This window comes from Engraulis encrasicolus, chromosome 11 (assembly GCF_034702125.1).
Source record: "Engraulis encrasicolus isolate BLACKSEA-1 chromosome 11, IST_EnEncr_1.0, whole genome shotgun sequence".
In the NCBI taxonomy this organism is placed as follows: Eukaryota; Metazoa; Chordata; class Actinopteri; order Clupeiformes; family Engraulidae; genus Engraulis; species Engraulis encrasicolus.
Window position 1 is genome coordinate 41,190,845 of NC_085867.1, and position 27,679 is coordinate 41,218,523.

Here is a 27,679-nt window from a genome sequence, read left to right on the forward strand (position 1 = left end):
ATAACCACCAGCTGTTGTAGTCTTACAGTTACAACCGTGTGTGTGTGTGTGTGTGTGCGTACACTCCTCCACTCTGGGTTAATGGCTAACCAAACACAACAGAATGAAAGGCAAACACTGACAAATTAAAGTCATGTTTAATTTAAAACGTTGGGAACCAACAAGACATCGGGCATCAGTCGGGAGCAGTCAGGCCAGGGAGTCACTACTCCCACAACCGGGAGAAGATGAAATGAAGCAGTAGTGTTCATGGGCATGATGAGCATTATTTCTTTCTTTCTTTTTTTTTTTTTTACAGTGGGTCTTTCAACCAGTCCACACACAGCCACAGCTATCTGTTTTTCCTCTTGTCTTTCTTGCTTCTGCCGTCAGAGGAGACGGGCATGGCATGGCCCGTTGTCTTTAGGTGGTCAAACAGTTTGTTCCTGGACGAGAACTCATACTGGCAGGTCACACAGCGGAGGTTCAGCTCCTTCTGTAAACAAATAATCACAGCACTTAGGCATGGGATGGGGGGTGGGGGTGGGTTTTTAAACAAAACGGAACAGTAAGCACGGTCACTTAACCCAGTGGTTCTCAACCTTTTTTTCTTAACGCACCCCTTACTTGTGCCAAAGACAAGCCACGCACCCCCAACCCAAACTTCTATGGGTGTACGTACTAAAAATTCTTGTGAACTACAGTTAGGGACATTAATCAATACCTTAATTACTTTAAATGGGGACTAAACACGTTTTAATTTTGTCTTAAATTGGCCTAAATATAATGTTCCCAAGCAGAATTTTGGTCGCCACCTCAACACAATCAAAATCTTGCGCACCCCCTGAAATCTCTGGCGCACCCCTAGGGGGTGCCCGCACCCCAGGTTAAGAACCACTGACTTAACCAACTGAATGAAACCTGCGCCATGGAGGGGGACACGGTGATCGGGGTGTGATCAAACACTGCCATGGTTACCAAGCAAACGCCACTAATCTATTGACGACCTGTTGACCTCCATACATGCTTTAGGTGTCTGTTTGGGGAGGGGAGGGAGAGGTGAAGATCCATACTGTCAATAAAACTAATCAATAGGATTTGATAGAGTGGCTACTACCAAAGTGAGAAAAAAATTATTTGAAGATCGTAGGTGGCCACCAAATGAAACTAGAATAGCTTACCTGTCAATACTTGGTCTACAGCTAAGGCTTAACAGTGTTTGTAAATAACAATGTACTGTACACCGCATTCCACATTATTACGCAAATGACATTTTTTTGCTGTTTCCCCAAATAATCAATACAAATGACAGTCGTAATAATTTTCAAGTCATCAGCCATTAGAGTACAATTAAAACGTTTTTGAATGAACCTTCCAATGATTTTTTAAATAATAAAAAACGTAAAATGCTCTGTTCTACATTATTACGCAAAATAGTTTTATAGTGTTGTAATTAAAATGTCTTTTTTCTGATTTACATCAAAACAGTTGGAATTTGGTACCTTCTAAATTACATTTCAATGTTCAATACTTGGTGATAAGCTCTTTGTCTCAGTAACTGGAATGCTGCGTTTAACATTGAAGTCAATGGCAGGGCATTGCATGAGAGTTATGGAAGCCCAGATATCCTTGATGCTTTGCTCTCAGCTGTTTTTGTTTGTTTGGTATGGTGACCCACACTTCAATCTTCAATATACCCGTAGATTTCTATGCCACGTTTAGGTGCTTTGGAGGTGATGACATTCTAACTCACCAGACATAAAACCCCATTGAAAATGAATGGGATGTATGATCTCTCACTAACAAATTCATGGACTAGTGTGTGTGTGTGTGTGTGTGTGTGTGTGTGTGTGTGTGTGTGCAGTTTCTTGTGAACCCCGGACAAATGGTGCCTTCTAGCCAGCTTCCAAAGCTGGTATGTGAATATGAGTGTGTGCATGTGTCTTTCAAAGCAATTTGAGTCAACTGTATAGTTGTGATATTGTGCTATATACATAAATTTTGAGTGATTGATTTATAAGGGAGAAAAAATAATGGGAAAATGAATCTTTCTGTACAGGAGATGGTCATGCACCAGAGGCGATTCCTCTTTGAGTACAAGGGAGGCGCCGCCTCCTGTCCAAAATCACGGAGAATAGTATGTAAACTAATGCTTTACACAACTTAATAACATTGCTATTTCAGACCCAGCTCCATAGAAAATGCATGTGCTCAACTTAGAGATGAAACCAATCTGTTATAAGATCCCGAGGCTCGCACGAGTTTTTTTCCGCTCATGACAACGCAAGCGAGTCGAGTCTCAATGGACTTCAATGGCATGTGGGATTGTACGATTTTTCAATGGCAAAATGCTAAACGGTCATTGGCTATTGCCGTGAATTTTTTTTGATTTTGAGACTGAGCCTCACTGGGAGTGAATGGAGAAGAGAGAGGAGGGGGGAGGGACCGGAGACTGGAGCTCCGACTTGTGATTGGGTGAACCCCGTGTCAGTAGGCTACAGTTGATTTCATTTCGAAATGCGGATATGTTATTAATTTGACTGAGAATTTTCGTCGTGGTAACCAGTGGGGAAGCTATTCATTGCGGAGTACTCCAGTTTTGTGTACATATTCTTGTAAACCTAGTGACACTAGTGTTGCGAATAAAGTCTTAATAGTGGCATGTCCTTATCCTTTTTAATCTCCCAATTCAAAAGTTGAAGTTGCCTACTTTTCGTTAGGGCTAGCTTGCAAGACAGCTAGAGAGCTATGCAAAATGCCAAGCATTGTGGATTAAATTCTGGCGAATTCCAGTCGTCCTTATGAGGAGAAAATGAATATCAAGGAGCAGAGCAGAGCACTGCCTAATATTGACTTGGTGAAAAAGGTAGGGAAGAACAACCGTTTATTTTGAGCTTTCGTGGTGTCTTATCAACTGGTTAACTGCCAAGTCCCGTGAGTGGCGAGTCCTTGTTTCCTACTGTGTTGGCAATGTCTGGTAAATAATTAAAGATTTTGCGACCTCTAGTGGTAAGTTAAGCCGTGCACCCAGTAATGAACAAAGACAACGAAGGCAAACTAAATCACATCATTATGTGGCGGAGGTAGGCCTATGATAATAATAATAATAATAATAAAAACATTTCCCTATGAATAGGCTACAAGGGGGATAATGATTAATGATTAACAAATTTGTTTCAACAAGAGTCCTTTAGTGTGTGAGGCCATATGTGGCTCAGGACCAATGTAAGATGTGTGTCAAAATCCCCCCCCCCTCCCCTTTATTTTTGCGTTCTGGACATATTGTAATTGAACAGCCTCCCCTGTTTGACAGACTACCAGCCGCCACTGTCATGCACGCACGCACGCGCACACACACACACACACACACACACACACATAACCGCAGAGATACACCAGCGGCGATCTGAGCGAGTCGAGCGACGGAAGTAATTGACTTTGTATTGAGTCGAGAGACAAAAGCGATTCTGGAGACTAGAGCGATTTGCGCGACGAGCGCGACAATTTGAAGTTGAAATCTTTTCAACTTTCTATGACGCGGTTCGGCGACAAGCCGCGACAGCCAATGACTGTATAGAGGTCAGTGGCCACAGCCAATGGGAATGCTTGAATGCTTTGCCTTCTGCCTGTACGGACATACTCTAGTCTCCTCAATCTCTCGTATCGCTTGCTGCTACACTCTGTCGCTTGAATCGCGTCGCTGCTGGTGTATCTCTGCGGTAAGCCTTCAATCAAAAAAAAAAAAAATGTGGAAAACAGCGATCCTAGCGGTTACGTTCCAAACACCAGGGCGACCCTATTGAAACTCCCATAGACGAGTTTTTAAAAAAATCCCACAAAGATATGACTAGGAACTATAACACCAGACACATTTTTCAGCGTACACAATAGGATGAACTACTACCTGTGAAAATCCTGAGTCATTTTTTGCCCTTTTAAGAAAAATAGAAATTGTGCCAATCTGGTCGGAAACGGACTACAGCTCCCAGCATGCTCTGCTTCGCGCCTCGTTGACAACACAGAGAAACAAATGAACGCGAATGAACGCAAGTTCTCCGCATATCTTCACATTCTTGTAATCCTGCGAGTTCCACATTGTCTTCTTATTACACATGTATACACGCGATTATTTTGGTTTGGTTTTAACTTCTCTAGTAGATATGGTGGCTTCTGTGGTGACGAGTAACCACCTCTCTCCAATAGTGTCCGGCTGCGTCCTGCGTCCACTAAAGACACGCCCATATCTCGCTCGAGACACGCCCTCTCGAGACACGCCTACCGGTAGTGGCAGGAAACAGGATTTAGCGCCGCCATACGAATTCAAACAGTGAATATAAAGTTGTTAAACGGTATTTCATTTAATGATGAGATACTGAGAACCTCAGCTGATGAGAGCTGAGAACCTCAGCTTTCCATAACTGAAAACGGCATTTTCCTAGCATCTACCAATCCGAAGGTAGCCTACTTTAAGTGCGGGGTTACTTTTCTAAAGATAGCGTTTTGTTTCCTTGGAAACGGAACGGAGATGAAGCCAGACAGACTGACGAAGCGATAAATGTATGTCATTTGACTCGGTTTTGCATTATTATGGATGCATTTCTAATCTTGACATTCTAATGAACAATCTGTGCGAGTTTCAAAATGCGTTTTTATGGAACATGGGAGTAAAATGTGTTAACAGTACGCCCGTCTGGGATTTGTTAGCTAGTCCGCTAGTTAGCTAGCAAGTAAATAGATATTACAATCGATCTGTCTCAATGGCCCAAACATACACAAAGAAACACCAGGATTTGGATGTTTAATATCAGCAATCTGTCAAAGCAAAACATTTTGAAAACATTCACAGACCAGTTCATTATATCCACAGCCTTGAGTGTCGGCAAATCTTCCCACTTTTGACACATGATGTAGTGTAGAGACCTAGCACTTGCTAGCTAACTAGCGGGCCAGCTATTTTAACAAATCCCAGACGGGATGTAAACACATTTACTCCCATATCACATAAAAACACATAATGAAATTCGCATAGATTGTCCATTAACATGTCAAGATTAGAAATGCATCCATAATAGTGCAAAGAGTCAAATAGCGTATGCGTAACACATAAACCGCGTCCGTTTCCAAGGAAACAAAACGCTATCTTCAGAAAAGTAATTCCGCACTTAAAGTAGGCTACCTTCGGATTGGTAGCTGCTAGGAAAATACCGCTTTCAGTTATGGAAAGCTGAGGTTCTCAACTTTTAAACAGGACCCATGGTGTGTCTTTAGGTCTAATTAAAAATATTCTGTGTCAGATCGAAAAAATGAAGTTTTGAATGGGTTTCAATGGCTCCAAAGGGCTTCAAAGGGCTGTGGTGTAATCCATTTTTCAGAACGCTCGAGACACGCCTTCAGAACGCTCGAGACAGCCTTCTCGAGACACGCCCCTGTCTTGCAGGACGCAGACAGACCCTACTCCCTCTCTGGCTCATGTTTGGCTATGCTAATTTGGCTATGCTAATAGAGTTCTTCAGTAACGCGGAAGCATGTAGTAGATTGTAGTCTTTCATGTTAGCATTTAAGGACTTCCTGGTTCGTATCGGCTTCCATTGGGAATGAATAGGGGCCAGTTTCAAATAAGCTCCGAGTGCAAGCACGCGCTTAGCGAACCCCCGCAAACTGTCGAGGGTGTTATAAATAGGCTGTAGGTATGACATGGTTGATCATTTTGTGTCAAACTTCGACATAAATACGATGTTGCGCCCATATGCTAAACCCGGAAACTTTTGGCGACTACAGAAGCGGCGCCTGTATCTAACGTCATGTACGTGCGGAGGGTTGTACCCATGGCAACCAAAGGAAAGCATGTAGTTCGGAAGTTTTAATGATCAGAAAGGGGTTAGCAATATTGAATTATAATCGTCATGATTTAACATGTGAATACACCAACATGATGATACGATCCGTTCCACTAATGAGAAAGGGATGCGGGGACACGCTAATGTTCGTTGTTGGCGTGCAACTTATATTTTTGCCAAACCTGAATCTCTATGGCGTGTTGCAATGTAAAAAAATCGCCATAGAACCGGAAGACCAAACGCCGCATACAAGTTGACGTCAACGCTGAAGAACTCTATTACATGGAGTAAACACGTCACACATACCAGTCAGTGTAGTTCTGCACTAGCTTTTTAAAGAATATTAAAATCAGTTCAGATCAGTGAAAAACCGAACATTTTACTACCCGATTCGATAAAACGGGCCACCATGCATATTATATGACTGCTACTACTTCTACTTCGTCGTCAGGGCCGAGATGTAATTTTTCAAAGAAAAAACCCATTCATTTGTTGCAGGGGCTTGGAACGTTGCCAGCAGGGGGCGATGAGATTACTTTCCCTCCCAATATGGCAACATGTTAGACAAAGGTTTTTTTTTTAAATTCTTTTTGGATCTTGAATGTGAATGGCGTACCTCTGGGGCTGCCTCTTGGCCTCCTTGTGCCTTGGTGCCTTTCTTTGCCTCTTTTCCTTTCTTTGCCTTGGCTTTCTGGGAGCTGGAATAGCAAAAAACAGACACAGGAAAACCAGTGAGCTGGCAGCTACCACAGTTCCTGTTCATTTCCTCTTTTTCACATGCTGTGGACTTTTCCACGTTCATGTTATACAATTCGTGGTGAGAAAAAAACGAATAACTAAATCTTGGGTCCTAATTTGAAATCGTGTTTTTTGTGAGAAATTTTATGTGAGAGAAGCCCACTTACATAAAAATTACTCCCACTCAAATGCATTAGAAACAGCAGGCTGTAGAATGCCGAGAGCATGCCCTCCAGATCATGCCTCCAGCATGTAAAACAAACAGGTTAATCAGCTGACCTCTTGTTGTTGCTGGGAGCAGTCGGCTCCTGAGAACCCCTCTTCTCTGCTTGCTCCTCCTCAGGAGCTGTGCTGTTCTCCTTCCCCTCCCCATCAATCTTCTCCTCCTCCTCCTCCTCCTCCTCCTCCTCCTCTTGTGCTCGTTTGGGCTCAGGCTGCTCAGCTGACGTCTTCTTGTCGTCTTCCGAGGATGCTGACGGCTGAGTTGCATTCTCCACCTTCACCTCCTCCTCCTCCTGCTCCACAGGATTCTAACAGAAGAGTTAGAGGAGAGAGAGAGAGAGAGAGAGAGAGAGAGAGAGAGAGAGAGAGAGAGAGAGAGAGAGAGAGAGAGAGAGAATATACAGGACTGTTAAAAAAAGGTCAAGTGTGTAGGGTGGGAAATTTCAGTGAATCACGAAGAAGAAAATAAAATAAAAAGCATTCCAAGAGTTAAGACATGGCCCCTTTCATAAGTTTGCTGTTACCAGAATAACAATGGCCAAGCTGTAATGCATTACTACAGGCCCTGTACAATGGTATAGTCATGTTCTGCTGTGATCGTTAGGCCTGTAGAGCTATGGTCGTTAAGCCTGTTTTAATTTTCTTGTTTCCTTTCTTTTCACTTTTATTTTTTGTGAAGCTCATTTAATTGCCTTTTTGTATGAAATGCGCTATAAAATAAACTTGCCTTGCCTTTTCAACAACCATTAGTGTTCCAGTGGTGGAACGGCATGCCTTATGGGGCTACCAACGCTGTCCTGGTCGCTATGGCGACTACTGAAAGTGGTGCTTAGGAACAATAGGGTGGCAGGCAGCACGCACGCTTCCTTCATTCGACATGCAACATTAGTCCCCCCCACCATCAAGCCCCGATGTCAGAGCCGGACACAAAACAACATTCAGCGCCACTGCTCCAGAGATTAGACTTGGAAAATGCACTCCTTCACACAACCTGCACGTCTCCACTGATTCTGGTCATTATACACATCAACTAACTATTGACCTGAGCCTGAACATGCGACACTTTTTGAAATGGGTAAACCCTAATGACTAATCTTATTTTTTCTGGCAACCAAACTGTCAAGTCGGAAGTCAGGCACTGAGCTTGAATACCATCAGTCCGTACCATATCCTGGACAACAGGATGCTACACCCACAACAAGCTGCTCGGTGGCATGAGCCAGGGATTCCAAGACACTCGCTTTCAACAACGTACAACACACGCACGCACGCACGCACGCACAGCTCCGCCTCTGCCCACGCACATACACACTTGTTTTTTAATCAATACGTTTTCAGGTGTAGGATCAGCAAAAGCATGCAATCTCATATTACACACAGATTGTGGCTGGGCCATCAAATCGGTCCTCCAATTACAACGCTGTATCTGTGTAGTGAGTTATTTTCTGTTTGAGTCTGTGGAGCAAGTCGTTGGGGCAGGCGTAGAACAAAACAAAACAAACCTGTCTAAAGCCACAAGTATGGTCTCAAAGCACGTAACCTTACTCCACACTATTCGACTCCCACCCTCTCTTTACTCTGCACCTTTTCAATGACATGACATCGTCATGTGTCCTGTACATGTGAAATGGCTTCTCGTGTATTTCTCTCCGCCCACTTCCCGCTAAAGGAGCGGTGTTCCTGACCTTTGGTTGGTTAATCTACGACAAAGTCATCTCCAGGGGTTGTATTGTTTTACCCCAACACTTGAGTCCCCCACGTGAAGCTTTTCACTATGAATTTCCCAAAATAATAATAATATATAACACTACATCAGTTTTGTATAGTGCTTTTCAAGACACTCAAAGACACTTTACAGACCATGTAACAAAGCTAAAACATGAACAGATACTCAGACATACAGAGACTCAACAAAAGTACAACAGAGAGCCACCACAAAAATAGAACGGCAATGGGATGTTTTGTCTACAGTTCCTACAAAAGGCTAACGAATCCTGACAGCACAACAGTCCATTTGTCCAATGGTCCACTTGTGCTTATTTTAAGTGTAAATACCTGTATTCCATGCATATGTGCACTAGGGATGCAAATTATCGATTAATTCATTAATCATTAGTTGATAGCCTCATCGATCGACTTACGATTAATTGATAAGCAGCGTTTCCCCCCCCCCCCTGATATCTCAATGTTTCTCTAAAAACTGTAATTAAAAATTGAGATGAAATACCACATTTAAATGAATTCTATTTCAATTCTTTAATCCAAATGTATTTTAAATATTCCCACTATTCACACCCCTCTTCACACACACTCTTCACATTTCACCTGGGTCTCTTGTCAGTTGAATTATTGATTAATCGTGATTAATATTTTTTAATCGATTAATGCATTGATCGATTAAAGTCGATTAATTGTTTGCATCCCTAATGTGCACACTATAAATGCTCACCAGTGACCAAGAGCTTCCAAATGCATCGTTTCTGTCGTTGTGTACGTTTGTACCTGCTTGAAACAAGACTGTGAAAAAGTTTTCCCTGATACAAAAATCAAGCTCAGGTGGCACAGCAAAAGCTCAAACTGCAAGATGCCCAATTTTAAAGAGGCAAATCTAGCTGGCCAAATGTATTTGTGTATTTATTTAAATGTATCTTTGGGGGTTGCGCCTTTATTGACATAGGACAGTGAAGACTAGACTGGACAGGAAAGCAGTGGGGGAGAAAGATGGCATAGGGTTTTGAAATTACTAACGATAGGGACACATAGGAGGCGAAGCGAGCGAAGCGAAGAGAGGCGAAATCCAACCGTCATCAGGTCGTCACGGTGAATCAAATGGAATGGAACAGTTATGTTGTTGATTTGATTGGGCTGCGGCAGCGAATTCTCTCCTCATTTGCATAACATTAAACTTTCTTTTATAATTTCGCTTCGCTTCGCTCCTGTTCGCTTGCCTTCGCCTCTCTCATAGGAATGAATGGCAAAGTTTGCAAATTCGCCTTGTATGTGTCCATACCGTAAGGCTGGGATTCGAACCATGGGCAACTTGCCCATTCATGCAATGATGCATTAGTTATTATATTACACTTAACTGATGCTTTTATCCAAAGCAAATTATAGTTATTTGAACTACAGGGTATTGGTTTAGTCCCTGGAGCAGTGTGGGGTCAGGTGCCTTGGTCAAGAACACTTTATCTATAGACTAGGGTGACCAGCTGTCTGGACTTCGACCGGACAACCCCGCCCCTTAACTTTCTAACCTAGCGTCCTCGCGCGCACCCATTGCTTCGGCTTGCGAATCCCCACCTCCGTGGAGAAAACTGTGAAGTTGGCATTCTAAACTGTAGGCAGAAATCAGGGAACAGCGCTGCCATCTTACCTCAGACTAACTCAGCTGCCAACAACAGTTTTACTTGTAAAACAATATTTTTGGGGGGAAGGATTTTCGCATTTCATTACCTCACTCCGATAAAGGAGTCATCAGTAGGCTACCACTAATATTGTATCAGAGACGGCAGGTTACGATAGACAAATCCTTCCGTTGTTTTCTGTGTAGGCTATTTCATTTTTTTATTTTCTTTAAATGTAGGCCTATTTTGGGTAGTCGTGCATTCGTAGGCCTAATAGCCAACAATTAATTTGATTTACTTTACTCAAAGTTGGTCAGAAGTATTATCAGCGGTGTTTTAAGGGAGGCAAACCGCTTCTGTCAACCTTTTTTTTTCATGCAGACGCTGGATAACCAACAACACGACCTCAAAATACAGACAGCGCCCGTGCAGAAAGACGTTTCTTTGCCCTGTCTGTAAAGTTGTGAGAACCCTCGTATCGTTGTAAAGGCATTTAGCGGACAAACTTAATTGCACTATGCGTTGCCACCAGTGCAGGAAAAAATAGGAAACAGACAGTAGGCAATAATATAGGCCTAGTTGCCTTATTTAACTTTCATACAGTCAGTTAATGAACTTCATATAGGGCTATTGCACGGAGATTTCCCCGACATAAGGCGACAGCAATACAGTTAATTCGCTGGGCGAGGGGTTATATCTGGAGTAACATGTCGGCCGCAGAAATCGGAAACGCGACCGACTGTCAAGGTCTAGTTTGCGTCAATGACGTTGCCTCGCAGCTCGAGGCCATAAGCAAAAGGCTAGGAGGAAAGGAAAGACAAAGAGAGGGACACACGGATGTCGTGAACAGGTCGTAAAAACGGACCGATGGCCACCCTACTATAGATCCTGCTGTGGCCTAATGGTAGGGCACTGGGTTACTACGCCGGCGACCCTGGTTCGATTCCGGCCTGGGTCATTTGCCGATCCTTCCCCGATGCTCTGCCCACTCATTTCCTGTCTCTACTCCACTGTCCTGTCAGAAATAAAGCCAAAAAAGCCCTAAAAAATGTTTTTTAAAAAAGACCACTTTACCCATGGAGAGAAGTAGGGAGTGGAAGAGCAGGGATTTGAACCTGCAACCCTCTGATCTAAAGCCCATCCCCCTTTACCATAAGGCCACAGCTGCTCATTTGTGTGATGTGCCACCACCTACCTAGCTGGCTAAATTTTCTTTACCAGCCATGTTTACACCTCTCTTCTTATTATTGTACGGGCAGTAGTAATGTCTGTAATAATGTAGTAATGAAAGCCTGGCTGAAAGCCTCTCGCACCTGTGCATCCCTCACTACTCACCTGGGACATTTTCTGCTGCCGTTTTTTCTTCTTCTGTTTCTTGGACAACCTGTCATTTCACAAAGAGGGGGGAAAGAGGTGGTCAACATTAAGAATGTTTCACTGGCACACACCGATTTAATTTAATCATGATACATTTCAGGTGAGAGTGGACAGGCATAGAATGCAAACCCATGTGTTGGGTTCTAGTCATACAGTATATGTGTAGATTATACAAACGTTTATATTAATTAAAAATAAAAAACACCTTCTGTGGATGAACATCTGTTGATGCGTGATAGACCTATTAAAATACTTTTCCTTATTCACGTTTTGTCTTATTTGCTGCTGTTGTTTGTTTTTTAACCAAACCAATCCAGCATTGTGTATTGGTACCAAAGCAGTTCACTTACTTCTGTCGTGGAGCATCGTCAATCTCATCTTCCTCCTCATTCTCCTCCTCCTCCTCTTTTCCTCCCCGAAGAGACTCATCCTCCTCTTCCAGCTGTTGCCGTAGTAACGCCACCATCTCCCGGTGCTTCTTGGACTTCTCGTGATTCTTCATGCTGCCAAGAGTTGAGGTGATCCGTCAAAAGTGAAAAAAATTAAATGTTATGTCAGAATGTATTAGGAACGCACACACACACACACACACACAATTATTGCAATTCTATTTCACCATCTTTTCATTTCAATGATCAAACACCCATATTCACTTATGAGGGTTTCAACGAGGCACATCATCACCATTAACACCACAGCATCAGTGCCATCTCTATGGACATGTAATAGTCTACACTAGCAACTCAGGAGAGACACACGAGAGCCTACAAACTGGGGGCCGGGACCCCTTAGGGCAGCCAGAGATTATGGGTGGGTGGGAGACAGACCGTGTCCACTCAGGGCTCTAAATGAACACCCCAAAATGCGGGTGAAATGTCATTTTGTCTAGTAGAAATAAATGTGTACTAGCCATATTGGCAAGTAGCCTAGTGCAAGTAGCCCCGACTGAAGTACATTTTGAACGGTAAACAGCTGCCTGTCTGATGAACGTAAAGACGGCAAGATTGGCTAGTAAGAAACAATATCTACTAGCCAAATAGGATGGTGGTGAAAAAAATAAATTTAGAGCAATGCATCCACTTCAATGCTTACTAAAAGTCAAGGTTGTAAAGGTTTACCATTTACTTTTTCAAATTTAGTTAAAATTTAGCCATATTAAGGGACAATGCGATCTGAAACGTGAAAACACTCTTAGGTTCAAAAGGGGATCCCTGTAGAAAACGTTTGGGAAGCACTGGCCTACATGTATGAGTAATAGAGCTTCGTTTCCCATCGCCCAGATAATGTTGAGCATGATGGACCATTTACGGCCTCCCATTTAGCAGGGACATAAATGTGCTGCTGCTGCTACTCACGCTTTATCTGATTTGAAGATTTTATCGCAGGCTGGGCAGTATAAGCAGTCGTCGAAATCATCCAATTCCTCTGTCTGAAGAACATCTGCATTGACGAAAGAGACATAAAAAGGTAAGCACATGTGACAGTCGCATCAGTCTTGCAGTGTTATACTGTAAATCTTTATTAAAAGAAATATTTTGTGACTTTTATTCATCAGATAGGACAGTGAGAAAGACAGGAAATGAGTGGGGAGAGGGAGATGGGGAAGGATCTGGAAACAACCTTGGTCTGGAATCGAACTCCTGTCCCCATCATAATGGTACGGAGCACTAACCCACAGAGCCATGTCGCCCCCTGAAGGTTATATCTTTGTTGATTTTTTAAATTATCATTATTTGCAGGCACCATCACGAGTTATGTTCAGCTCAGTCACGCAAGAGTCTCATCACCCCTACAAGCCCCTCCTTGATCTTTTGTTTTTCCAGAGTAGTGTTCCCTTTACCGCCTTTGGACTGAATTCCTGAACTTCAAACAGCTTGTTTCAATACCAAACATTTTTGACAAAAAAACTTCCTTGGGGATATTTGACAATGAGGGTAAAAAAGGGGGACAGAATATTTGATCAAGAAAAATACTGGGGGGCGCTGTGGCGCAGCGTGCTAAGCCCCCCATGGGGACCCCGGTTCGAGACCGGACGGGGTCATTTCCCAATACTCCCCCATCTCTCTGTCCCACTCATTTCCTATCAGCATCTCATACTGTCCTGTCAATAAAGGCATAACAATCCCCTAAAAATATATTTTCAGCAGCAATCAACCCCAGACTGTCTGTGGGTACCAAACAGCTGATCTCTATACCAGGGTCATTGCTATGAGTCAGATCCAGGGCTGCACTGGTAATCTGGCATCCTAGTAATCTGTGTGTGTGTGTTTGCTTATTTGTGCCGGCGTGCATTTATGCGTGTTTTTTTTGGTGTTAGTGGGCGTGTGATTTTACAGTGTTTCTGACCTCCGACCCCGTTGTTCGTCTGTGCGTCTCCCTCTCCCCCCTCCCCCTCCTCCAGCTCCTCCTCGCTCCCGCTGGTGTCTCCAAACTGCTGGCCGTACTGCGCCTCCATCTGCTGCAGCTCCTTCTCCAGCTCGGACATGGCGGCCCAGCTCTGCTCCTGGTAGTCCTCCGCCAGCCTGCGGGCCACAGCAGGGCACAGACATACCCAAACACATTAACATTACTGTGACCAGAAATATTTTATGACAGTGCTGCTTCCCCAAACTGTTTCTGCCGGAAACCCCTTTTGGGTCTATATAGTTTCACGACCCTCATCCTAAAATATTCTTTGTCTGTTAAATTCTAATTTAATATTCACAGGAAAAGTGAAAACATGTATTTGCATTTTAAGTGAATACTGCTACTAACTAATTTATAGGGGAGTTATGTTAACCATTAACCTGTGTTTGCGCCCGTTTTTATTAAACATCCATTCTGTGTGCGACCCCCCCTGCTGTATCTCTGCGACCCCCCCTAGGGATCCCGACCCCCCGTTTGGGAACCACTGTATTAATATTATTGTTATTATTAAAGACACCAAAGACATTGCATTGCAGAGCAGAACATGTTTCACATTTTTTACTCAATACATTGCATTCCTGAAAAGGAAGTCTGTTGCTTTTTTTTACCCAAAACATTACATAACAGGAAATATTTTACCTTTTTAATGTACCGGTATTTACCTCACACTCACCGTACATCTAAACCAAGCATCTGGCTCAAGTGAGACACAAGATGGATAAGTGCTTGAATGGATTTTTGCCTACAGTTATATTCATTGTGTTAATGAGATCAGATCAGCTTGCCTGTATATTTTTATTTTTCAAAGATTTATTCGTATGCCTTTATTTGCGATTGGACAGTAGAAATTGTGATACAAATATCACTAAGAACCTACAGAGAGTAGAAACAGCAACCAGAGATGGCAACCTGGCCTCCCTGCCAATGCTAGATACACATGCTGCGTGTTTGGCGCCATCCGCAGGCGACCAAAAACACTGTGGACGGACACAGACAGACAGACAGAGGGTCTTTCTCAAATGCAAGGCCAGTGTCCTTCCAAGTGTACCAGCCTAATTAGTCACGCCCAGTGATTGGATACCCTTTATTAGTCATACCCAGTGATTGGATATTCTGTAGAGTTCACCAAAAAGTATCCAATCACTGGGCGTGACTAATTAGGCTGATACACTTGGAAGGACACTGGCCTTGCATTGGAGAAAGACCCAGAGACAGACAGATAGACAGACATTGCACTACCCGTCCTAACCCCTCAGGTATGCAACAAGCTTTCATATCAGTAGCTATTATAAAGCAAATTTGAGGATTTCCAATCTGTCGCTTTGGCACCCTTGGCTTTGCTGCTTAAAAGCCACTTCAGCTCCCCAGTGATCCAAGCATGTCTGCTGCTGGAGGTTGGAGGTCCATTTTTGGCCAATTTATTCTGTGCTAGGTGTCCCTTCATCCGCGCACATGTTTGCGCACTCTGATTGGTGCTGAGTGCCTCCCAAAGCGGTTGATCCCCTGGCTTTGTCAATTTTACCGGCATTCCTGCTCGGAATCTCATTACATTCTGGAATGCTGATATTGGAGCTCCCCTTGCTCTGATAGGCTCTCTGATTGAAGGTTTCCGTGGAGACCAAGCGAGAAGATTCTAGTCTGCGGCTGGTGTTGCAATAAGTAGAAGATTTGCACTGGTGACAGGTACGTCAATTGCTGCAGATACCAACACTGACACATCCTCTACTACCTCGCTCAGAGTACTTACCTGTAGAAATAAATATGTTTACAACCTGATCACAAAACAACAATACTTACATAAAGGCAAAGTGTTTAAATTCCCACCCTTTTGAATGTATATATGCAATGTATGGAGGACATATAATTGATCTAGTTGTGTTTGATTCACATTCATTTTAATGTTAGGAAGGCATCCTTCCACTGCCGCAGAGATGGACTATGTATCTTTTACAGTCGATTGACTGTCTAATCAACACGCATGTTATGCACTCTACGTAGGATGCATGCATTATAAATTATGAAGAGGACACAAAGTACTGAGGTACACATGGAAAAGGCAAGCATTATGAATTCTAAGGAGGAGCACTTGACCTGGTTATGTTCAGTCTCCAAGGAGGATCTAAGACGTAGTGTACTTGACCTGGTTGAGTTTCTGTATAAACAGCATGTTCAGGATGCATGCAGGTGGCTATGAACTCAAAGGAGGACATGTACTTGGCATGGTTGAATGTCTGCATATATTAATTGACACCCATGCCACACAATATTACGCATTTACCCCTCATGTGTTGAGAGCCAACCCGTAAAATTCGTTGTTACTTTTTGTGCAAAATGTCGAATCTGGACACTTCAATGCACGTTCTGTGTCATTTAGGAGTTTTCCTGATCCATGTCAGTTCTGTTCATCACAAAGTCAGAACTTCTCCGAAGTCACGATTTGGATACATTATCTGGGCATTTTATCACAACACAGTATTTCAGTGGTATTATGGAAGTATGAAGTCATGCACTTCCTGATCACGTCACGTCAAGTCTTATGGGGTTGCCTAATTTTTTTTTTTGCACTGAGGATGGGGTCACCCGAAACGATTGCACTTTTCAGATTTTTCTTTCTGACTCTATAATCCAAGAAAACGCACCACCACTCAACTAAAGCCACCTTGAAAGGCGCAGGCCCTCTTTTTGAATACATTACTATATCATGAAGCCAAAGGACACCTACTTGGCCTGGTTGAGTTTCTACATAAGAAGTCTATAGTGTATACTATGTCATGCACCCTAAGAGGGACACATACTTGGCCTGGTCGAGTTTCTGCTTCCTGCGCAGTTCCTCCACCTTCTTGGCCTTGACGGCGTTCTGCTCCTCCACCAGCTTCTTGTGTGCCTGCACCCGCTTGTCGCGCTTGCGCACGAAGGCCACTAGCTGGCGCACCATCTCGTTGTGCTCCTTGCGGGCCTTGTCGCGCACCTTAGGACAGGACAGGATAAGATAACATGGGCCTTTATTTACTGCCTCTTCGAGAGAGAAATGTTTTATGGGCACTTTGAGTCTGAATTACACACGCCCATATCTTAAATTGTGAAGATTTACATTACTGCGCTTTGTTTTACATTACTTGTACACGTATTCTGCTGCACTCTGTATTGACCCCACACTCTGTACTTGCTTATATGTCCTCTTAGTAAGTCACGCTGGATAAAAGCGTATGCTAAATGTATTGTAACATATAAACACAATAGACACACATAAGGAGCAAGAACAACAACTGCTAACACTTTAAAATAGGGTTCACATGTTACCCACTAATTCCAGTTGTATAATAGACTTATAACGGGTGCTCCCCAACTGTACCATGACAAGGAACCCATATACTGGTATATTCCAGCCAAGAAACCATTCCTGAAACTGCATAACATTAAAATTATACCGACGGCCGGATAAGACGTCCTCACGGGGCATAGGTTCCCCACCCATGTAATACATCGTTAATCGTGTAAGACTAACCTTCTTGTTCTCCTTCTCCATGGCCCGCTTCTCCCAGCGGTTGGAGGCCTGTCGTGTGTCGTACTCTTCCTTCCAGGCGAAGTTCTTGCGCGTGCAGAAGCTCTGCCAGTGGGCGTAGAAGAGGTGCACCACCTAAGCAGGACAAGAAACGGAGGAATCAGCGAGAGGAGGAAATAAGTCACTGGATGTGGTGAATGAATGGTTTTTATCAGACTTTTTTCAGTTCTTGGATGAAAAGTAAATACATGATTTAGTTCCAAATACACCTGCACCACATACTTAAACAAAAAAACAACAAATCAGGAGGACACAATAACGCTCGAAGGCTAATTTCCACTGTGGTCGTTTGGAGGTGACACCGACCTTAAAGACACAAGAGCCTGAAGGGAACCCAGGTTCACATCCAGCCTTGATTACACTACATTACACTTAATTGAAGATTGTTATCTGAAGTGACTACAGTTATAGTTATTACTTGCCACATGCATGCCGACATCAATTAAAGATCAATTAAAAACAGCTTAAAAGCTTTATATTTTATTTATTTTATATCCTGATGTACTTAGTAACTAATCCATGATCCCTGGTATGCAGTAAAAAGGACCAACAGTGTAGTACGAAAAAACATCCCCATATCATGATGCTTGCGCCACCATGCTTGACAGTCGTCACTGTTTACTGTGAACTCTATGCTTGAATTTGTTGTTTGCGGGACATCTGACAAACTGTCTGTGACCCTTAGAGCCCAAAAGATCTGTATTCTTTAATGGCGGAGCAAGCATCATGGTATGGGGCTGTTTTTGGTACTACACTGTTGATCCTATTTAGCGCATACCAGGGATCAGGGATCAGTTTGAGTGCATCTTCAGGATACTGGAAGAAGTCATGTTGCCATATGGTGAAGAGAAAATGCCTTTGAAGTGAATGTTTCAGCAAGACAATGACCACTTGTCAATGTGACAACATTGTGACAACAAGACACCACCATTATTACACCAAGGTCCCGTTTTTCTTAAAGGGGCATTCCACCGGTAGAGACATGAATATGTACTGAAAGTGGGACGTCTATGTAGTAGAATAGTAACATACATTTCTAATTCGGTGCCTTCTTGGCGGAGAAAAGGCAGAAAATGACTTTTTAGTGCTTGTGGATCCCTATGGCCGGGGTTGAAAGGGTGGGAAAAAGGCTTGTAGTCTCAACAGAAATCCATCTCTCTTACACTTCCTCCTACAATGATGCAAAATGACGATTTTTACATCATTGTAGAAGGAAGTGTTAAGAGGTGAATACGGATTTCGGGACCCACTAGTTTGACGCCCTCTCTGTACTTACGTGGTACGTCACATGGTAATCAAACATTTCAAACAAGCGATTTAAGGTTAGGGTTAGGTTTAGGGTTGAGGTTAGGGTCGTATGACGTAAGTGGTAAGTACCGAAAGGGCGTCGAATTAGTGAGTCCCACGGATTTCTCCTGTCTCAGAGGGAATTGAGAGAGTGTTGCAAGACCATTCAAAAGTATGACTGGGTGTCTAGCAATGGAAAGCCTAATGCAAATGGGTTGAGTGTCCCTTTAATTCAATATTGTGATGTTTCAGGCACCATGCCCTTCATCAGACGTCTTCATCAGACTAAAAAACGCATTAAAATGCTGTTCATGAGGCAAAACTAAAAAAACGCATCAAAAATGCTGTTCATGAGGCAAAATTAAGACACGCATCAGTTTCTGAGCCATCAGCTAAGCCAGTGGTTCCCAAACTTTTTCCCCTGCGCACCCCTTGTACATTTCAGTGTGGCTCGCGCACCCCCTAAGCGAATATTTTGGTGTGCTGATGGCCACAAAACATCCATCTGTGTGAGAACCAGGTTAACGCAAGTATGGATTCACTGTGCATTCACTGCACATTATGCACAGTCGTTTTGGGGAATCCTCTTTTCCAATAGTCTAGGAGTTAAGCTAAACTACAGATGGACCCTTCCAGCATACAATTCACCAACAATTAAAAGCTACTTAATGTTCATTAAACAGTCCCTCCAGTTTTTCGCGATTCAGCGATCGCGTGGATTCATGCAAATTCAATGATATTCCGCATAATTTCACGATGCCACGTAATTCCTGTAAAGCCGCATTTTTCCCGCAAATTTTCCCCTTTGTCCCCTTCAACATTCTGTGGAGTTTATTGATTTATAGGCTATTTCCGTCAAAAAAATAAAAATGTGACTACAATACCACCGGAGACGAAAACCAATAGGAAGCATTTTTGTTAATAGGCTATGTCACTGAAACATTGAAAAATAATTGCCTGCTATTTCGCAAGTCGCGACCCTCATCTCAGCTGCTCCGCGTCTCTCTCCTCCCCTCCCTCACACATACACGCAGGCGTCGGTGCTGCACACCCGTGACCTTTTTTTTAACAGCAGTAGCCTACTTTTCAGTGCAATCCTGGCTGGAAAAAGTATTGTTGCCCATTTATCCATGATGAAGAAGTGTATGCAGTCATGAAATAGTGGCGGTGTTGTCGCACAGTAGCAAACATCTTACGTTACATTTTTGCGCAACTTCTCCACTCTCCCCTGTCGCTTTCATGAGCATGCTACCCGACGGTCGTTGTCTGATCTTTTTTCAATGTTCGCTAATGTTTGTAATTTAAGGGTCTATGTCTATGCGTATGCACAAGCCTTCTGATAACAATCACTGTAGTGCCGATCGCAAAGGATACGGAAGTGTGGAGTTTTGCAACTTGTTTCAGTCAAGGACACCGAGATAGGAAGTGAACGGCCCTCCCACGCTTTCACTGTCTTATTGCAATAAAGTCTTGCGAATCCATGCAACCATGCACACAACCATGTCAACGAGAGCGTGTATGCCATCACAACTTTGCATAAAGCAAATAATATGCAACAGCTTGCAATACGAGCACGAGAGAGAGAGAGAGAGAGAGAGAGAGAGAGGGAGAGAGAGAGAGATGCGTCTTCCAACAGGTGACATTGTAACGCTTGCATAGTATACAACCTGGCTACTGTACCCCGCGACGCTCTTCATTAGCCTACTGGTAGGCTATACCCACAAGTATTTTTTCATAACGCGCAGTCCCGTTTCCCCCCGAAGTCGTTCTAAAATATCGACAGAGATTTATGAGTGTCGCGGCCATGATTTTTTTACACATTGGACGCTCTGGCAGTTTTTGACAATATACAGTAGATATTATCTTGTCAATATTTTATTATTCTATTATATAGGAAGTGTGTTTCTGAATCTCTCTCTCTTTTGTCTTAAGCCTGCTTAGACTGATTGTGGTTTTCAGTTACCAAAAAACCCCAGAAAGGGGTGCAAAATCTTTGCAAAAAATGAGAAAATGCCGCAAAATCTTTGCAAAAAATTAGAAAATGCCGCCACAAAATCAGACATTTGACCGCAAAAATCACAAAATCCCAGTGCAAAATCCTGGAGGGGCTGATTAAAGCTGGATAAAAACTCACATATCAACCATTGCTCTATTTAGCTCACGCACCCCCTTATGGCAGGCCGCGCACCCCAGTTTGGGAAACCCTGAGCTAAGCCATCAGTGTGCTACACAGCACACAACATAACACTCCCATCTATTTGTCTACTAAGTATCGTGCAATTGCCATAAGCATTACCGTGGCAATATCCATATTTAATGTGATCCTGGTCTCTTTGGTGAATAGAACATGTTGTGTCCAGAATTATACAAGGCTCTCACTGTCTCTTGCCCCTCATGATTATCATTTCAAAACCCAAAAACAAAAGTATGTTCATACAGGGAGAAACGGAGGTAGTGTATAGACAATGAGTGGGGGAAATGAAAGATGGTATGGAGAGGGACACTGAAAGACTAAGCATGAGAGGAACGGGGGTTGACTAAGAGAGACAGAGACAAAAAGACAAGCAAATAAAGGTGAACAAACAAACCGTAAAAGACAAGTGTTGGCATTTTCTACATTCTTTGTGTTCGGCGTCCTTAGGCTGGGACCAGGCAGAGATGGAATTCAGAGAGATGCTGTGACTTACACTGCCAGCCTCTATTTTTTCCCCGTTTGTTTTGTATTGTTTTTGTTTGTTTTCATCTATAGCCAATTCAGCAGCTATGGCTACATCATAGCCAACACAGAAAAAAGATATTCACACAACATTTACCAAAAAATCAAATAAATAATGAATAGGTTCTGCCACCCTCGAAAACAATCACTGGGCAGGGAGACGTAATGGAGGCAGCTAAAGGATGATGTACTTAAAGTGATACTGTCCCATTTTTGGAAATAAGGTCATATTACACCTCCCCTTGAGTTAAATAATTGAGTTGTACCTTTCTCCTGTACTTTTAAACATTCTCTGAGTACTGCAGTGCAAATTTTACCTCCAAGCTAGCAGTTAACATTGAGTCCTATGAGACCAGTTAGTCGCCAGCTGGTCTCATAGGACTCAATGTTAACTGCTAGCATGGAGGTAAAATTTGCACTGCCATACTCAGAGAACGGTTGAAAGTACAGGGGAAAGGTAAAACTCAATTATTTAACTCAGGGGGAGGTGTAATATGAGCTTATTTCCAAAAATGGGACAGTATCCCTTTATGCATATACTGCTAAAGGTTGACCTATAGCAGGGCGGCCCTGGCGAATGGCGGCCCTGGGGCCAGATGCGGCCCTTGGACAACAAGATTCTGGCCCCTCACAAGCCCCTTGAAATACAGAATCGTTTTCTCGTAATTTAGAGATAAAAGAATGGGTTCTGTTTAGAGCTGAAACGGGACACAGGACGTTAAAATGCAGGAAACTACATCTAAGAAATGCAAAACTTTGTGGGGGAGGACCCCACACCCCCCACTTCAATGAAGTCTCCCATAATTTTTTAATTGACAGTCGGCAACTATAAGACATACGTATAGTTCGGCCCCTTTACTGGGAGGAATTTGAAAAACTGGCCCTCGTTCATATTTAATTGAATACCCCTGATCTATAGGATTAACAGAACAGAGCAGAATAAAATGCAATAGCATACATTTTATTGCCACTTAACTCCTAGATGTGTACTAGAGCACTGTTTCCCAACACACCTCAGGGGGTACGTGGAAAATGTGATAATAACATGGAGTGTAATCACATTGGGATAGACAGACGAACAGATATAGAGCATGAAGGAGGGGGTACTCATCATGTGACAAAGATGCTTAGGGGGTACACAGGACAAAAAAGGTTGGGAATCACTGTACTAGAGGATGCAAAATGTGAGCCACTCCACCTCTAATGTCGCATAACGACATCCTCTAGGCTGAATGCAAGAAGCGCAGCCACACAATATTATGTTATTACACTCACATTAGCTTCTTGTTATCACCCGGTGAGCAGACGGTACGTCTTCTGATTGGCTGAGCAGGTGTCATTTATTCCCAGAGAGCAGGACACCTATGAGGTCATGTGGGCGTCTAAGTTGCTTCTTTTCTAACTTTCTGGCAAAGTGCCATTACTAATTCTAAACTGCAGGTTGCTATGGCCAAGACCCCGTCGTTAATTCCATCGCATTTGGTTGTCAAGCCAAGACCCCATCGTTAATTCTATCGCATTTGGTTGCCAAGTCAAAAACCCAGTCGTCAATTCTATCGCATTTGGTTGTCAAGTCACCCCAACGTTCTGCGCGCGTCCTTACATTAAGAAGTGGTCCCCATAGCAACGTACCAAGCGCAGTGGTCAATCTACTTTCTCACGAAGCCTTAGATCAACATATTAATAAATTAATACTTAAATGCTGGTAACCGGGTGATAAGCGGAATAAGTGAACGCGCCAGTCGATTTGAGATTAGATGTGGGACCAGGCACCAGCATGAGCCTTTTTCATGTCCCATCAGACCAGGTGTGTCGCACACGGGGGTTAAGTGTGCCTGAGTCAACAGGTTACTCGTTTCAGGTCATGGACGGTGGAAAAGTCTGATTGAGAAACGTACCGTATCAAAGTCACTCTCCGATTCGCCGAAAGAGGGGAACTCGTCATCGTCGTCCTCCTCCTCTTTACTGTGCTCCATCTCCTCCTTGACGATGGACTCAAACAGCCCTCTGTAGACGCTGTAGAAGCCCTGTGGGGATGGAGGAGACAATAAGGGGGTCTGTACCTATAGCTTAAAATAGGAGGCACTGATTGTTGTTTACCATGTTTTCTCAAGTGCACCATGATTGCTCCTTACAATCCATACAGTCCATTTAATTACATCTTGGAGTAGTCCCATGGGATGAGCATTGAATGGGGAAAACACAAGTGGCTCCTACTGTGTTTGCTCACACAGGGCAAATAAAATATTATTTCAGTCAGTTGATCTAGAACAGCACGGTCTTCCGTACTGGGTATTCTCTACTGTAAATGTCGGCCATCTCAGGCCATGTGTACACATCACAGAATGAAGCATCTCCACCTCTGGTGGACTGGATTGGACATATTACACAAACACCTCACACACACACACACACACACACACACACACACACACACACACACACACACACACACACACACACACACACACACACACACACACACACACACACACACACACACACACACACACACAAAATACTTCAATTAAAAGACACGTTTCTAATATGTCAACAAATTAGACAATAAAGCTTTTTTAATCTTTTCTGTTAATCTTTTGAATCTTTAACTTCTCTCAGAAATCACAAAGACTTCAGATAATCAGCCATCTGACCCCAGCACATCCCTGTCATGTATATGACGTGCACATTATAGACGTACACTGTTTATTAAATTTAGGATCACAAGTTTACAAGATGATAGTGTGTCCTTACGTCTGATTGTAGTGAGTAAAATTTCAGACAAGTCGACTACAGTGAAATGAACAGATTGCTGAGAGAATTGCTGACTGCTGCCCTCTGTTGGTTTTTCAAGCAAACAACCCCCCACTTATCTGTACCACAGTATCTACATTTCTTTAAAAGAAAGTGTGCATCTATAAATCATTTAAAACTGAAAATAGCTTCAGTCTCTTATGGGTAAGGTTACTCATGAAAGATAGGACAGCCCTGATGAAATTTCAGATTTAATTTAACCCTTGTAATGTGTTTGGGTCTTGCTTTTTTCTAAAAGACCCGGACACCTTTTAGGTAACAAAAACATGAACACCTTACAAGAGTTATAGAACAAACAGCATTAGATATACAGTAAAAAAAGCCTTTCCTAATATGTAAAAGAAACATCATGTTTTTTAAGAATTTTAAATAAATACATATTTTATCCCAAGTTAATGCGATACATACTGAAATTTGATAGCAAATACACTTGCTTCAAACCTTGCTTCAGTGTATGGTGTTAACTGTTTACCATAGCATGCAGGCTGCATGCAGATATTACAACTTTCAAATTTGATACACAGCCAGCCATGTAAGGTAACAAAATATGAACCATCGAATTGAATCTAATCATGAGGCATTCTTAATTATCATAAATAGTTGTATCGCTGGCTTAAGAAATCAATATTGACCCGAACTGTTACGAAGCCTCTTGACTTACACCCTAAGCCCTAGTGCTATAAATCTATGCTTTAGGTCTTCAAAGAAGTTGAACTGTCGACATATTAATGTAATATTATACATTATACAGTATATAAATGTTATATTCCAAGACGTAATGAAAACAAATGGCTAACCATAAATAGCAACAGAGGTTTGAGTTCGAAATATCTCTCCTACCTTCTCGTCATCCCCAAATCCTGAATAGCAGGAGACTGTGAAGTACTGTAGCAGATCAATACTGTCATCCTGGTACTCTCCGTCCACTCCTCCTTTCAGAAGAGCGTCGCGATGATTGTCATACCTGCAAAGGGAATACAAAAAGGTGTGGTGTGGTCAGGGCCAGGTGATCCATAAGGCCCAGGGTGCACCAACCATTTTCAGCTAGTTAGGGGGCACTACATGACCCAAACTTTACAAATATTGTTCAAATAGGGGGCAACTGCGCAATATTAGTGCCCGGGGGCACCACAGTGGCCCTGGGTCCTGGGTGTGATAGCCTCACGATCATTCAGAGTGCCACGTTGCAAGCTATGGCCTTTTCTGTCAGCCTTGGAGTAATAGTAATAGTAATAAGTTAGAGAAATGGTCTGTAACTTGGAAGGTTGCAGGCTCAAATCCCATGTCATCTATCGCTAAGTTCCCTTGACTAAGGCACCCAACTCCACATTTCTGCAGGGGTTATAATAACTAATACCCTGTAATAACTAGGTCGCTTTGGATGAAAGCTGTGTTAAAGCTAAAATCTAAAGCTTTACCTAAGAACTTAATGTAGGACAAATTAATGTCTAGGAAATTGACATTCTGACTAGTTGGACATCTAAAACTAGTCTGTAACGAAGAGCCCAAGCTATAGAAATAAATTACATAATCTTCTGGCCTCATTGCACATGTGTAAAATCTAATTCTATTGATAGCATGGCACCATAATTCAGCCCTGGTCTGGTCTGGCCTGGTCTGCTCCCCAAAACAACCCGTTTGCTTGCGACCGTTACTTTTGATATTTGTTCAACTTGTGTTTTATCTGTCACAAATCGTGTTTCTCATCAATCCCAATATTGTCTTTCTCCCTTTCTCCTTTCTGTTATGTTCAAGAAAACATCCATCTGCTGTGCATTTGTTTCTCATAGAAAAGCATTCAATATATATTCTTAGATACATTTTGTCTGCTTCATTGGCTGCTACTACTATATTAGTCACAAATGAGTAAGTTGCAGTGAATGTATTGTATGGCTAAGGAGTAGTACAGCGGGCCTAGCATGGTGCTTCACCTAAGGCCAAAGAGATGGATATTTTAAAGAGCTGGATATTTTAAATGCACACCACTGTGTTCTGCTATGATGGATGACTAAGTTTCATTCAAGATGAGCATCGATTCAAATTCCTTTCAATTCTTAAATCAAACCCTCTACTCAGTATCAATGTACAAACCTTTTGTGGAGCCCAGTTCTGGATTGTACTCAAAGCAGACCTCATCATCATGACAATGATGGAGGATCTGATGTCGCTCCCAAGACCTACTGTAACGATATCTTTAACTGGTTTTAACACTTTAACACTATGCGCTACAAAAGAAAAAAAAACTCTGATACCATCATATCATAATTGATGGCAAAATATCTAATAGCCTACCCTATCATGAATGAAAAGGTTTATGAACTCATCATTGTATATCACACTTTTTTTGTGACTTTGCTTTGGGTTGTTTTGGTAGTGTGATGAAGCGGTCTGCACACTGTGGAAGTTACTCCCAATTATTAATGTTATGTAATCATTACATTAGTATTTTTAATTATTCATATATTTTAAAGGTATTTGTGCAGTGACTCTTTATACCCCATTCAAGACTTTTTGTTTATGGGTGAACTAACAGTCAGTCATACGTGCTCAGAAGGGTAAACATACCAGGCCCTCTCCTGTGGGTCGCTGAGGACTTCATAGGCTGCCTGAATGAGCTTGAACTGTTCCGCAGCCTCTTCGGCATTATCCAAATTTTTATCTGCGAGTTGAAAGACATATGTTAGCATTGCAGAACGTGCCGAGCACAAGGACATGGAGAACATGACACATAATCTTCAAGGTATGGAAAATCGTGCCACCTTTGTGTTGTGTATGGTTAACAACTGTCAGCAAAAAAACATCTGAATTATGAAACGATGTGCTCGCAATGAAAAACATGGTTCCTTACCTGGATGCCATTTCAAAGCTAGCTTCCTGTAAGCCTTTTTCAGATCATCGTCTGATGCGTCCCTTTTCACGCCAAGCATTTCATAATGACACTTCATTTTAGGCATTTTGCTTCGATCAAAGTTGAGAGAAATATTACTTAAAACCTTCCTTGATGTGAGCTAGGTCGTCCACGGTGGCAGCATGTATTCTGTCGATGGTACGCTCCAACTTGCTGTCCTCGTTATGTCGGTTACATTACACCTGAACTTATCTACACGTAAAATATTGTGAACACTATAAAGGGTAATTACTAATTCCACAACTTGAAAAATGCGAGTTACATCTCCGTTAAACCAGTTTCAACGTGTGAACACGATACCAACACCGGCGGTGTTGTTGGCGACACACGAGTCGCTTACATATGACGTCACTGCAGCATTCAATTCTTAAAGGGACAGTACTCCATTTCTGTTGAATTTCGCAATGTAAAAATGATCTCAGGTAAATGTGTCCGCCAATAAAAGTTATCAGAACATTTTAAGAAATGCAACAAAACTCACTTCCAATA

General features: G+C 42.6%; 1 protein-coding gene across 1 annotated transcript; it reads right to left on the bottom strand.

The window, feature by feature from the left end:
* Positions 1 to 118: 118 nt before the first annotated feature.
* Positions 119 to 27,516, bottom strand: dnajc21 (DnaJ heat shock protein family (Hsp40) member C21). The gene is made up of 13 exons (XM_063210637.1): positions 27,131 to 27,516; positions 26,848 to 26,941; positions 25,123 to 25,246; positions 23,367 to 23,495; positions 17,409 to 17,540; positions 16,699 to 16,871; positions 13,844 to 14,019; positions 12,853 to 12,937; positions 11,848 to 12,000; positions 11,456 to 11,504; positions 6,834 to 7,084; positions 6,433 to 6,514; positions 119 to 475 (listed from the first exon to the last, which is right to left on the bottom strand). Exons 1-13 carry the CDS (start codon positions 27,234 to 27,236, stop codon positions 332 to 334), a joined length of 1,698 nt encoding a protein of 565 aa, XP_063066707.1. The 5' UTR covers positions 27,237 to 27,516; the 3' UTR covers positions 119 to 331.
* Positions 27,517 to 27,679: the final 163 nt, after the last annotated feature.

Coding starts and splice junctions, on each gene's coding strand:
- dnajc21 (XM_063210637.1), bottom strand. CDS start 27,236: ATGCCTAAAATGAAGTGTCATTATGAAATGCTTGGCGTGAAAAGGGAC. Junction 12,001..12,852: donor ATCTTCAAATCAGATAAAGC/GTGAGTAGCAGC, acceptor AACTCTTGGCAG/CATGAAGAATCACGAGAAGT. Junction 476..6,432: donor GCCAAGAGGCAGCCCCAGAG/GTACGCCATTCA, acceptor ATTTGTTTACAG/AAGGAGCTGAACCTCCGCTG.